The following is a 14,887-nucleotide window of genomic DNA, read 5'->3' on the forward strand; positions in this document are numbered from 1 at the left end:
AGACAGTTCCCTTGATAAAATAAAGAGCTGAATGAAACAAATTGTCACTGGAAAATCTTGGGTCCCTAGAGTCTAATCCTCCAAAGTGTTTCAAGCTCGAAAAGGTGGCAGAATTAAATATTATATCCTGCCTGACTTGACTTACAATAAATTGAGACTGTAACAATCACCAAATCTTTTAAATACCTGTACAGTAGTCCAACCATAGAGAATGATTACTCATGGCTGGTGGTAACCATCTGTGGTATTCTGCATTGAAGTTCCAATGGTAGATTCGAGATGGAATTGAATCTTGATTCAGTAGAGTTGATCCTGGCAAGGTCACCACTTGTGAAGGCTTACTCAGCCCTGTAACAACTTCAGACAGTATTACCAAGGCTGGCTCCTCCTCAGGAAAATTAATGAATAGAAAAAAAATAATAACAGACAATGATAAACACTTTATTATTTAGAAACGGAAAATGTAAAACAATAAAACATGAATGGGTATCCTAATTGAAAGAAAAATGAAAAATGAAATGAAAAAAATTACATTTGAACTCAACGCTAATATAGGTATATCGTGGTAATGGGGTGTCAGGTGTTGGTGACAGTGTGTTGTTGAAATCGTAGCCGTTGCTGATGTGTCAGGTGTTGGTGACCTCCACCGGCTCGTTCTTCACAGAGTGTAGCCATGAATAATTCCTTCAGATGACAGGAACACAGGTTCGTTACCACTGCTATGATGAGGGGTTAGGTCCTGTGTTGGCTTACATAACAGGTAAATAGGTTAAACATGGGACGTCTCAGGACGTTGGTCCGTCTCCTTCTATTCTTCTCGTTGGCAGGTGGCCCTCTCTGTCATTCCAAGCTGTAAAGAGAGACAGATTACCCACTGCTTAAGAAATCACTCTCCATGATAAGTACAATACCTAAAAGATGTGGTGATTATTAAAGCATTTAACAGATAAAGACTGAAAGGACTAAGTTAATTATTGGTCAAAAGAGAAGCTTTCAACCAATAAGTCCACTAAAATATGATCAGGCATGTACTTACAGTAGTGTTGGGAGCTGTGAGTTGCGTGCTGTCCGGTTGGCCCGGAGCCCCACCCGTCCCCTGGCGGGGGGGGGGGGGAGAGGGAGGGGAAGGGATAGCAGGAGCTAGACTGACCCTACCTTAACAAGCAGCCGGCAATCAAACTATCACTTTCGGGGAGGGGAAAAAAAAGGGGGGGGGGCAATAGTGGGAGCTGGACTTACCCTACCTTAACAAGTAGCCGGCAATGAAACTATTGTTACTATACACTCCCTCGCTACTCATAGCTATTGAACTTGAGAGAGACAGAGAGAGTATTTTCCAGTAAAAGTAGGCCTTAGACAGGGATGTGTGAAGTTACCACGGTTGTTCATGTCTGAGGGCAATGTGTGGTGTAAATATAATGCAGAGAATCCATAGTTTGGAGATTAGGAGAAGGTGTGTGATTACCAATACTATTATCCAGAGGGCTGAGGAAGGGCTATTGAGACTGTTTGGACATGTAGAGAGGGTGGAACGAAATAGAATGACTTCGAGAGTGTATAAATCTGTAGTGGAGGAAAGGCGGGGAAGGGGTCGGCCTTGGAGAAGTGGGAGGGAGTGGGTAAAGGAGGTTTTGTGTGTGAGGAGCTTGGACTTCCAACAAGCGTGTGTGAGCGTTAGATAGGAGGAAATTGAGACAAGTGGGTTTTAGGACTTGACGTGCTGTTGGGGTGTAAGCAAGGTAACATTTATGAAGGGATTCAGGGAAACCAGCAGACCGGACTTGATTCCTGAAGATGGAAAGTACAGTGTCTGCACTCTGAAATGTAGTTTCATAACTGTAGTGTAAGCACGCCTCTGGCAAGACAGAGGCGTGCTGATATATATATATATATATATATATATATATATATATATATATATATATATATATATATATATATATATATATATATATATATATATATATATATATTTTTTTTTTTTTTTTATTTTTATTCCCCGGTATTCTCCCGGCCAGGGTCTTTTCCAAGTAGTGGTGACCCGGCCTTGGCTCCCTATCTGGGGAGAGTCTCGAGACCTAAGTCTCCCATGGGAGGAGGTACAAGTACCCCCTCATCTTTGGGACCAACTGTCCCCAGGCCTAGCCACAGTCCCCACCCTCACGGGGCTCGTAGGGGGAAGGTAGGCCTCTGGTCTGCCATCTGCCCCGCCCTAAAGGAGCTCGTGGGGATGGCAGTCATATATATATATATATATATATATATATATATATATATATATATATATATATATATATATATATATATATATATATATATATATATATATATATATATATATATATATATATATATATAAATATGCCACTAGTGCATTCTCAGATGATATTCCTTCCACCATTGTCTTTTTTTTTCTCACTAATATGTCGTAAAATGAGAAACTTACGTATATTTAATCATAGGGGCTGGATACAAGTGCTTTTTGGAATATGATGTTCTGATATTGTGAGCAATGTAATCCCTTTGAATAGATTCTGGGAAACTGATGAATCAAAATTCAATTCAAGAGGTGAAAATTACTTATAAGGTAGCACTGGCATTGTCTTGAGAATTATTTATATTGAGATTTACGTATTTAACAATGCATTATGTGAGAGTAATTATCCAGGCAATGTTCCATCTGGTCAACAAGAAACTTTTGGAGCTTTATGTATATCAAGGTCTTTAAGCCGCCTCTATGTTGAAAGTAAATGCCCAGCATTACTTAAAATTCATACAAAACACATTATTTATAATGCTGTGGTGTTGCTTGCAACGGTAGGGTCAGCAGTCTATACTATTTGGAATAGTAAATGCTCGCAAGAAGAGAATATATTTAGGTGAAGGATACATAATGGAGTTGGCTGTGAGCGACACCGTCTGTTTGCTACTCACTACAGGTTTATCAGGGAGAACCTTTCTTCAGCATCTCATCATAGAAAATGGAGATTAAAAGAATTTACGAAAAAAAAAATTAAACAACATATATTGCTAAACAGTATAAATAGTACCTGAATATCTGGATGAAGACCAAGAATATACAAGATGGAGTTGATGGCTGAAGCTGTGGTGTCGTGACCAGCAAACATGAAAGTGTCGACTTCCTTCCGAATTTCTTCATCATTGAAGTCTGGATTCTCTTCTTTGTGTTCCAACAAAAGGTCCAGCAGTGCTCGACGTCTTTTAATTCCTACAAAAACAAAAATGAAAAACAATAAAAATAAACTGAGTGCGCGGGTATCGTGCCTAGTAAACAGAATTGGTCAGTTAAGCTAAACTGGCATGAAAAAAATAACATTTCTATAATTTGTTAAACTGAAAAATAAATATATTTTTTCATTAAAAATAGAACAGAAGGAGATCATCAGACGACTGGACAGAGATTGGAGAACAGAGAGTGTGTTGTGTTTGCTTGGGAATATACATCTGTGTTAGTTTATGTACAGATTAGCATCGTTCCTAGTGATCCTTGGACTGTGTTCAGTGCTTCAGAGCTGTGAGCCATGTAAGGGTGGCTAAGGGCTCCTACTGGGGCACTGAGCCTCACAGCTCTGCACCCAGTGTGGGCGACTGTGAGGTCACTGGCAGCAGCTCCGCTGCTGGTTCTATCCCCATACCTGTATACAGTCACCATGTCAGACCTAGGAGAGCGGCCTAAACGTTCATTGGAATGTGGGGATGAGTCGGAGGGCGACGTGGGGCAGGTGGGAGCCCCCATCAAGAAGGCCAAGGATGCAGTGGAGACTACTGTATCTGTCGATCCGCCACTAGATCCGTCGGGAGCTGCTACCCAAGGAGATTTGCACCCCCAGATGGCCATAGGGGTCATGGAACTGGCAAGGATGGAGCCATCCCAGGTCCCCAACCCAGTTGCGTCGGCTTCCACAGAGGATGGGGACTGGCTGACTCCACGTGGAAGAAGGAATTCCCGCTCTACTCGGGCACAAGCATCCAAGGCCTTCAACAAATTCAAGGTTCCCAATTACGGGTTTGTGAGGTATCTGGAAGGTCTGCCCCACCTCAAGTTCCGCTGCGAGTTCACTCTCAGGAACGAGGTTTTGGTCATTCATCGGGACGAAGATTCTTACGAGGGATTGAAGGGGCTGGTTGTGATGCATCCCAGCATTGTGGAACTGGTTGCTTGGGAGAAGGTGTACAAGGGAGTGCTCTTACATGTCCCTGTGCCCCTACCACTGGACCCCATTTTGGAAGTGCCCAATATTGTCAAAGCAGAGTGACTCACTGCCATGGTAAACAAGGTGCCCACCCGCCAGGTGCTGATCCACCACAAAGGTCCACTTCCCATGCACCTGGACCTTGGGGGTCTGGGGAAGATTCAAGACCCTACCATACCTGTCAGGCCCACTGCAATGCTTCAACTGTCAGGGGTTCAATCATATTGCAGCCACTTGCCAGCGAGAGAAGAAGTGTGGTGTGTGCAGCAAGGCACACGACTCGAAGGGCTGCATTGCAATCCTCAAGCAGCCAACCGGCGAGGCCCTTCGGCCGGAGCCCAAGTGTGCCAACTGCTCAAAGAGGCACCATGCCTGGAACCGGAGCTGTCCTGTGATGGTGCAGCAGTGGCAGAAGGTTCGTCATCGGAACGACCCGACAGCCCCGACGCCACCCAGCCTTGGAACCACCCAGCAACAGTCAGTATGGGCTCCAACCACGGAACCCCGAATACTGCAGGAGGGCAATACCAGCGAGTTCCCGGCACTTGGCTCAAGGCAGAGGCATCAGGGGGCAGGCTCTGGCTTGCAGCAGCGTGGTCAACTGCAGGGTCAGACAGCACGGTGGCCAGGAAGACAGATTCACTGGGAAAAGCAGCCACAGACCAGGAACACTGCCCAGAAAGTCCCGGCTGGGCACCATCATTCCTTGCCATCCCACTAGCAGGCCTCTTCCCAAGGGCAGACCCCTTCTGCGAGCAGCCAGAGTCAGGCAGAAGTACCCCTCCAGGGGACCCGGACGCACATGGCCACTCAGGCCGGACCCAGGGTGCACAGGGCTTATGCAGCTGCAGTGTCGACAGCCACCCAGACATACCCAGAGACTCAGCCCCGACTCGACGTGTCGTCCAGCTCAACCCCTACAGAGGAACTGGTAGACTCATTTCCCACTTGACTGAAGAAAACCATCGGGGTCATTTCAGTGCTCCTCTGTCGCCTGCTGCTGTCGGCAGAGGACAGAGGCACCTGCAGACAGCTCCTGTTGTGGATGCTGGGTGTGGTCCTACTGGACAGGAAGGACTCAGTGGAACTTCAAGCCATCATCCAGGAGTCCTTCCAGTCCATGATGGACAAGGCCCCGGAGTCACCAACAACGGACGATGAGTTCCAGGCAGAGATGGAATCAGAGGGCCACCTCTGCAGCCCTTGAAGATCCTCCAGTGGAACATTTGCGGGCTGCAGTGGAAAATTCACTTAGTGAATGAAGCTGCAGTTCAGGATGAGGTTGATGTCTTCCTGCTCCAGGGAACACTTACCAATTCGTCACATCAAATGCAACCACGTATCCCGGGATTCTCAGCTTACCTTCAGCGCCTGGAAGGGACTGGCAGGGGAACAGCAATCTACGTCAGGGCCTCTATCCCTCATTCAATCTCCACTGACCCTATCAACTGCAGAGAGGGAGTGGAGATCCAGGCTGTCACCCTACACCTGCCGGATGGACCTCTCGTGGTCTGTACAACTTATACAGAAGTTCTCGGTGCACCCTTGACATTTCAGAGATGGCAGCACTCGCCCTTCTGGAGGGTCTTGTTGTGGCTGGGGATGTCAATGCCCACCACCCAATTCTTACTTCTGTCTCTTCTACCAATGCATCTGGGAGGCACCTTGCAGCTGTACTGGAGGAGATTCCTGAGATCGCCCTCCTCAACAATGGTGAGCCAACCCATCACTACGGTGGCCGCTTGGATGTCACACTCATCTCTAGACTGTTGCTCTCGAGCGCAAGATGGGAGGTCCACCCCCGTCTCACCAGTGATCACTTTGCAGTGGTCACCACACTGATGGTCCGGCAGTGTCCGACCCCCACACCTACCCCCAGATAGAATCTCAAGAGAGCCAACTGCCATTACTTCCAGGAGGTCATCGAGCACTGGCAGGCAGAGTCTCCTCTTCCGAAAGATCCAGATGAGGCAGTTCAGAGCTTGCAGGCAGCTTTTGCATGTGCAGCTGAGGCAGCCATACCTAAGATTACAGGCAGAGGGTCATACAAGCGTGACTGGTGGTTTTACAACGAGGAAATCAGGGAACAGAACCACCGGATCAACGTCGTACGCAAATTGCACAGGCGTAATCTCATGCGTCTGCTCAGGAAAGTGGTGCGGCATGCATGCCATGTCTCACACAGGGTCCGGCAAGGTAAGTGGTTCTAGTAATGTGCCTCCCTTAGCTACTCCTCCACCTTATCTGTGTGATCCAGAACACAGCTGTACAGGCCATGCTGGGGGCCCCTAGGTGGGCCAATGCAGTGGCTTTAAACTCGAGATGCAGCTGCAGCCCCTTGAAGACAGGATCCAACTTGTAGCTGCCAAGAGGATCGCAAAGTACCTCCGACGCCCAGGGACTGACAAACTAATGAGGGATTTACAGGTCTGCCAGGGACAAGTCATTCCAATGCACCCCGGCCGCTGATGGATGCAGATGCCACACGAAAGCTCCTGCCCATGACATTGCTCCAGGCGGAAGGCTGTGACAGACTGGCAGCGAACTACACGGTGCTGCCCCCTTGGGCACCAGAGCTGTTGGCAGTGCACTGGACAACCCTACCAGGCGGTAAGAGGCATTTCCCACAGCACATTCTGTAACAACTTGCCTTGGCTAGCATTGTGGATGTGCAAGGCCCAGGGTGTGTGCCATATTACACCGATGGTTCCAGAGACCCAGTGGCACGCCGCACAGCTGCTGGGATATTCCACAGCAATCTGACAGCAGGTTGGCGCCTCCCAGACCATTGCACCATCCTCCAGGCTGAACTCTTTACTATCCAACAAGCTTTGCAGCATGCTCTTGCAGACCATCAGCATCCCCCTGTCATCCATGTTGATTCCAAGGCAGCGATCCAAGCAATTACGCACAAAGAGCCAAGGGATAACATACACTTAATCACATCCATCTGGGGTGACCTGCAGACGCTCATGACCCATGGTCGCAGGGCCACCGTCAACTGGATCCCGAGCCATGTGGGTATCCCTGACAATGATGCTGCAGATGAGGCTGTAAGGACTGCAACCCTCGAGGCACAGCCACGTGCTGCAATTTCCATCAGCCTCAGCCAGATTGCACTGTGGGCTGCCGGTGCGGCCAGACGCTCACTCCCTGACCCTAGGGATTCACAGAGCCTCCGCTGGTATGTCAGGGCAACCCACAGGGCTCCCCCTCCAAGTATTCGGATGCAATCCAGAGAACTGAGGGTGCATATCCACCGTTTACGCTTAGGGTATCCCACCACTGCACAGATTGTTGAAAGGGCATGAGAGGAGCTCTGTGCCCATTGTGACCGAATGGTTCTGAAGCCCTTGGTGCACTACATGTTAGACTGCCTAGCTACGATGCCCCTTTGCCGTAGACACTTCCCAATGACCCCAGTGGAGCAAGCCCTGAAGGATGAGGCAGCACATCTTGTGTAACTTAGCTGTCAGGGACTTGGAAACCTTACTCCCAGTCACTGTACGTCACCCACCCCCTCACTGAAGTTGCTGTGCGGGCCTGCTTTGGGCCTCCATTGCACCGCAAACCAGCAGCTGTTACTTAGCCATAGAGCTGGAGCTACAACCCCCCCCCCCTTACTGCTGAAGAACTGACATGCATGTACAAGAAAAGCTAAACGACACTTCCCTACCCGGGGCAGCCAATGCCGGGTCACCAAATTGGAAGAGACCTGGGCTGGGATCCATACCAGCAAATCAAATAGAATAGAATAGAAAAACAGAACAGAATGATTTACTTTTATTACAAAACCTGACTAGGAATATAATAAATCGGTGTAAATTTTTTAAAAATTACTTAATATAAAAGACATATAATTTTTATTATATTCAGGCTAATTTTCGAAGATTTATTGCATAAATTTATTGCACAATACTGTGACTGGAACGATACACAAATAACCCGCACATAGAAGAGAGGAGCTTACGACGACTTGGACCATTTACAAAGACACACTAACGAAAAGGAGAGCAGGATGGGTATATATAGGCAGGAGGTGGTTGTAGTGGAGGTGGAAGGTAGTAGTAGTGGGGAGGCAGTAAGAGTAGGAGGGGCTAGTCAAATACTAAGAAAGAGGAACACTGCAAGGGAGCTAGGTGCCCATAGAGGGCAAGAGCAAGAACACCGAGGGGGGCTAAAACAAATGAATCAATAAAAATAAATAAATGAAGAAGGAACAAATACGCAGGGCAGAAGAAAGACAACCCAAAGGAGAAAAAGGAAAGAGGAAAGGGGAAGAGGGAGAAGAAGAAAAACGGAGGAATCAGGTTAGGTCACGAGTGTTCTGAAGTTTGGAGCATTTTACAATGTAGTGGAAGAGGAAGGCATCTACAGAGACGAAGCTGGGACTAAGATTCAAACAAGGAAAGTTGTGTATTAGGAAGGATTCAACCAGACGGCGACTGATAAAGTTGGAAGTAGGGAAGACAGCTTTTGCAGACGACCAGTCAACAGGATAGCCTGCTATGTCTGTTCTCAATGTCTGTCCCACGATCGACTTAGCTGCTGTGTTAAGCCCTGGCTCTATTTCTACAACTACGAACACTCCTCTTCGGCGCTATTCTTCGCCAGTCCTATCATCCACGCTCATCCTATCGGGATCTTACCCGAACTTGTTCGTTCGGGCAGGTTATTTGTGAACCCCATCAAAACCTATTCACTGCACAAAGGTCAGTGTGCAAAACAAAAGTATGTACAATAAATACTACCATGTTGCAAAACCAGTATCTCCGACACTCCTAACCCCCCTCTCTCCCCATTTGGGACACTGTCCACTTTCTCTCGTCATTACACATTATCTCCTTGTCTGAGGCCCTGCCCCATACACACCGCTTTCCCTATGAGATCATTGATCTGCACATGTACCCATGCCCCTCAATATAATGTCTCCACCCACTCCACAACTTCCTCCCCAAAACCCTGCCGCAGAGAATCTGCTGCAATGCCTCCCGTTCCACACGGTCATATGCCCCCTGCCAATCCAAAGCAAGTAAACCCCACTCTGCCCCCAAACCCTCCACAAACCCCTTAATATGCCCATGGCCCTCGACCATAGACCTGCCAGGCAACCCATATTGCCCTCCTGATACAACATGCCCTACAACACATTTCAGTCAATTTCCCAGTATTTTTGCAAACAATTTATAATCCACACATAGTAAAGACATCGCCCGATAATCCTTCAGGGTACTCTGGGCCTCTCCCTTTGGGACCAGAATGACCACCGCTGTGGCTTGTAACTCCTCCAAAACTCCTCTCTCCTTCATGGTGTTCATCAACTTCACCAAGAACCCACCCATTAACTGCCAATGCCACAGGTAGAATGGACACGGCAGTCCATCTATCCACAGTACCTTTCCCGTATGCATACTCACCAATGCCCGCCAAACCTCACTCTCATCTATCTCCCTACCCAGTGCTACCCGATCACTACGCCCCATTGACCATGGCACTAGCTCGCAGACGCTATGTAAAGCCTCTCCTCCCACTGTACTACTCCCCAAATACTGCTCATACCATGCATCCGTGTAACCCCTCGTCCCCTCTGTCATCTGCAACACTTGCCCCTCATGATAACCCCCCACTTGCGAGTGGACGACTAACCTACCAATCTCAGTGGCTTTCCGTCGTTGCTGCTGACCCCGTGATACACATTTGCCGATGGTCCATCACCCCAAAGCACCTCCTCAACCCTCTCCTCTACACGCACAGCATCAAAATGCTCATTTTGCAGCTCACGAATACTTCTCTTCAACATGTCTATATCCTCCACAGGATATACTTCCCAGTGCCCACCTCTCCCATAGCAAGCCCCCAACCTACCCTTTAAGTACTAAAGGAGCCCATACAATTGTTGCATAATGCGTTTCCCCTCCCATACATAAAACTGATGTATCCATCCCTTAGCCACCCCATCCCACCACCCCAGCAAATCCTACACACCCTGCCCTTCCACACTGAGCTCTGCTTACAACCTATCAAATCCCCCCTGCCCCTCCTCATCACCCATGATCCTCGTATTTAGTTTCCAATAGCTTTTACACCTGGCCAACCCACCCTACCCCAAGTCTACCACAACCACTCTATGATCGGAATACTCCACCTCTACCACATGTAATGACTCCACTCTTACCCGCTTCATGACGTACACCCACTCTAGCCTCACCGCATATCCACCTCTGACAAAAGTGTGCTCCACCTCCCAAGCCCCACCCCCAAACATGTCCCGTAAACACAAATCCCTCAGAAGATCTCCTAGGATAGTTAAAAATGCCCTGCCCCCAGTGGCTCAATGTCTGCCCTATGAATAACACAATTCCAGTCTCCTCCTACGACAGCAACAGGTGGTAAGAACGGAAATAATAAACGAGCTCATCCCTCACAAAATTCGCTTTCACACGCGCATCACTCTCTGCAGGTTCATACACACACACTAATGCCACTTGCTCGCCCATCCACCACCCATCCACTCCCATTAAATGCCCATTCCTCCCCTTCACTTCCACAAACAGGCTCATCTCTCGGAGCAGGACTCCCACCCCTCCTTTAAAGCCCCCATCTGTATCACGAAAGCCCTGTAGCCATCCACCTCCAATACATGCCCCATCTTGACATTGCGCTCTTGCACAAATACTACATCCACTCTATGCCAGCATAAGAAACTGACAAACCACACATGCTTCACATCCTGACACAAACCATTAATGTTAACTGTCATACATGTTAGGCCAGCAGTGGTTTCTTTCCCCTCTGTTTTGACACCTTCTTCACAACACCACCATGTCTTTTCGGACCTCCTCTACTCATGTCCTTACTGGCAGCCCTAACCTCCCTCCCCAGTCCACTTCCGGGCAAGGAGTCCCCGAGGGACCACCTCCACCTGCTTCCACCACCACCACCACCACCTTCCCAGTCCTCTGTGCTGGGGTCAGGACATCATCTGAATCCGATGTCACGGCCTCTTGCGCATGACACCACCCGCCCCCTTCTCCACCTCCTCCGATTCCTCACAGTGAACTTCCACATCTGCGCACATTGCCCCTCGAGACACCACCAATTCATTGGGCTCCTGTCACTGCCCACACTAGTCGACAGTATTCTTCACACCAGCCCTCATTGCCAAATCGCCCTCCCCATCTGACTGGGCAAACAGCGAGTTGATCACCGTCTCTAGGACCTCATCGATGGCCTCCACCACCGAACCAGGCCGTCCCCCACCATCAGGAAAAAGAGGTCCCACAGGGCCCCCAGCCACAGGGGCCTTCAGGTCCTTGCCCATCATCACCTCCGTTTACGTCACCTCCTCACTCAACAGATGACCAGGCCCACATCCTTCCTATAAGTCTAGGGCACGTCCGACTTGCTCAGATTCCTCTGCTGCATTGCGTCCTAAACCATGGAGCCTAGACTGTTGCTCACAATACACAGCCATGTGATCAACGCACCCTAACGCCTGCAAGTCCTTCGTTGCCTTGCATAAGTCACCATTACCTGTGTTCTAAAGGCCTTCAACGTCACGTACGATGGTATGGGATGCCATAACGTCATTTTCAGCGAGAAAGTGCCCTCCGAGAGCCAAGCATATGCACCTTCCACCCACTTGCCAGGCTAGGCCAGGTGAACGGCCCCGTAGTCTTCGAAAACATTGCGGAGGTCCGTTTCATCAGCCTCTAAAGGTACATTTTGCACTCTAACCCAGGTATAGTGCCTGGAGACATCATGAAGGTGACTGCTGACCATAGAATTGACGTCCATTCGTACATCCTGGCATTTCTCCACCACCCTCTCATAGATGCCGGCGTTCAACAACTTGACGAACACCCTGTTCACACCATTGAGTGCAACACCATATAATTCACCATCCTCTATTCCATTTGTATCTCGGATGATTAATGGCAACAGCACAGGAGCAGCTTGTGGTGAAATCGCCTCACAAACCACCTCGATACGCACAGTATTTACTCATCTCCTCGTACCCAGCGCCATATTGGAAAAAACGGGAAATCTTCCAATCGCCTAGAGAGGGCAGTAGGTGCACGTCTGCTCACTCCAAAAGACGAGCAGCGACTGTATAGGGAGGTTCCAGCTCTGGAACTGTCCTGGGGACTTTCATCCTCAGAGAAAAGAATAAACTTACTTCAGAGAAAACTCAAGGTTCTCCATGAAGCTGTTTGAAAATTTACTCCTACCACCCCTTATATTTAATATCAATACAGAATACATTGACAAAAATACAATAAAGAGTAAAACAACATAAATAACAACTCAGAGCTACATCTCTAATACTTCGTCCAGCTGTCTGCCCAGAATGCTGCAGGCATTTACCCTCTGGATTGAAATATTGAGTCTCTGATAGAGGATGCTAGCCGCCTTGTGGTCCTTAGTTTCTATGATCAGTTCTTCACCCAGCTCTTTGAGGAACTTCAGAGCACACTTGCCCCATTCTCAAAGGGTCTCTGACCCTATTGGAATGAAGTTATAGCAAGGGGGAAGGTCTTCATATTTGCAGGTCTTCTGGGTCTCCCTGTGGCTGGCAGCTCCACCCCCCTTCAGCTAAGGAGTATGTCAAGTAGGTGTCTGCCAATGCGGCAGCACAGGTGTAGTCTCAGGCAATCTGCTTTCCATCCTTCCAGGGTAGCATAGTGGCTCCATCAGTACTCTTTTGACTTCCGTCTGACCCCGGCAACTGGGGTTCCTGTTGGGCTGGGCAGTTGGCTGTGGCAAGGCTTCTCTTTATGTTGTCGTTGACCTCCTCATGTCTGGGATACTTCCCTTCTGATGTGTGACACAAGAGACCATGAATTCCGAATTGATCAGCCGTCGCCCTACTGCAAATACACCTATGTTCGGTGAGGAGACGGGTGCCTAAGCGAAGAGCAACACCAGTCAGAAAAAAAAGACACCATTCCCACGAGTCGTCCTAGGGCGGGGATGGTGCCAGTGCCAGAGCTTGCTACCACCTGCAGCTCACAAGAGTGCCACTCCCTACGAGCCCTGTGAGGTCTGGGAATGGGGCTAGGCCTGGGGGCAATTGGTCCGGAAGCTGAGGAGGCACTTGTACCTCCTCCCATGGGAGACAAAGGTCTCAAGACACTGACAAGACAGGGAGCCAAAACCGGGTCACCATCTGGACAAGACCCGAGCCAGGAGAGTACCGACTAATCAAGAACAACCAATCAGAATGGCCTGTGGGTCGAGTCGAGTGCCCAGGGAAGAACTGGGAAAGCTAGAAGGAAATCTCCTGAGTGTGGTGCCTTCACTGCTAGGAGACGACCTATGTCCTTTCCTGAAGCGTTGGTGAGCATTATGTTGGCGATTTTTTCCATGATCAGTTTGTCCCAGTGGGACTGCCTGTGCTCTCTGGGAGGAGCTGGTCTACTGGAGGAGTCTGCAAGGGTGTCTCACTGCATGGGTGCTTCAGTGTATGTTGGGTCTTGAGTCCTACTGCGTCTCTCAAGTGTAAAGATTCCTGCGTTGCTTTGCGCACCCCTATACCTCTCAGTCGCATTGGGAGGATTGCCTGATCCCATTGTCGATCCTCTAGTGACAAATTCAGTGTCTTCTTAAAGGGTGATCTCAGGTGTGCGTCACATTCGTCGAGTGTTGGTTTGTCAAAAGAGGGTAAGCACCTCAGGAAGAAAGTGAATCTTGGCATAGTAAGACACCTTGTGAGGAGATACCGGGCATCATGTGCGTCAAGAGTGCTTATTCTCTCCTCCACTCTCTTCAGGTCATTCAATTTGTTCTTGAGGACCGTGTCGATGTATGTACATTATATATATATATATATATATATATATATATATATATATATATATATATATATATATATATATATATATATATATATATATATATATATATGTCGTGCCGAATAAGCAGAACTTGCGATCTTGGCTTAAATAGCAACGCTCATCTTGCCATATAGGACAAGTGAAAATTTGTGTATGCAATAATTTCGCCAAAATCATTCTGAAACTAACGAAAAAAATATATTTCACTGTGTTTGTTTAGTATTAAATTATTGTAAACAAATCTAAAATATATTTAGTTGGGTTAGGCTAAAATAAATTGTTCTTGTTATAATAAGGTTAGGTAAGTTTTCTAAGTTCCTTTTGGTGCAAAATTATAAATTTTTACATCAACATTAATGAAAAAAATATATCTTTAAACGTATAAGAGAAAATTTTAGAAAAGACTTAATTTTAAATGAGTTCTTTCTAATTGACCAGTTTTACATATTCGGCACGACATATATATATATATATATATATACATATATATATATATATATATATATATATATATATATATATATATATATATATATATATATATATATATATAGCGCCGAATATGTTAAACTGGTCAATTAGCAAGAACTCATTTAAAATTAAGTCCTTTCTAAAATTTTCTCTTATACGTTTAAAGATATATTTTTTCATTAATTTTAATGTAAAAAATTTTAATTTTGCTCCAAAAGAATCTTAGAAAACTTACCTAACCTTATTATAACAAGCTCAATTTATTTTAGCCTAACTCAACTAAATATATTTTAGATTTGTTTACAATAATTTAATACTAAACAAACACAGTGAAATATATTTTTTTTCGTTAGGTTGAGAATGATT

General features: G+C 47.1%; 1 protein-coding gene across 1 annotated transcript in view; it reads right to left on the reverse strand.

Annotated features, from left to right (window-relative positions):
• Positions 1-14,887, reverse strand: part of LOC128692433 (cytochrome P450 4C1) — a 182,412-nt gene that overhangs the window by 23,265 nt on the left and 144,260 nt on the right. Inside the window, exon 8 of the mRNA XM_053781616.2 lies at positions 3,051-3,229. Within this exon, the coding sequence (XP_053637591.2) occupies positions 3,051-3,229 (179 nt within the window). The remainder of the gene's footprint in view (positions 1-3,050; positions 3,230-14,887) is intronic.

This window comes from Cherax quadricarinatus, chromosome 53 (genome assembly GCF_038502225.1).
Source record: "Cherax quadricarinatus isolate ZL_2023a chromosome 53, ASM3850222v1, whole genome shotgun sequence".
NCBI classification, from domain to species: Eukaryota; Metazoa; Arthropoda; class Malacostraca; order Decapoda; family Parastacidae; genus Cherax; species Cherax quadricarinatus.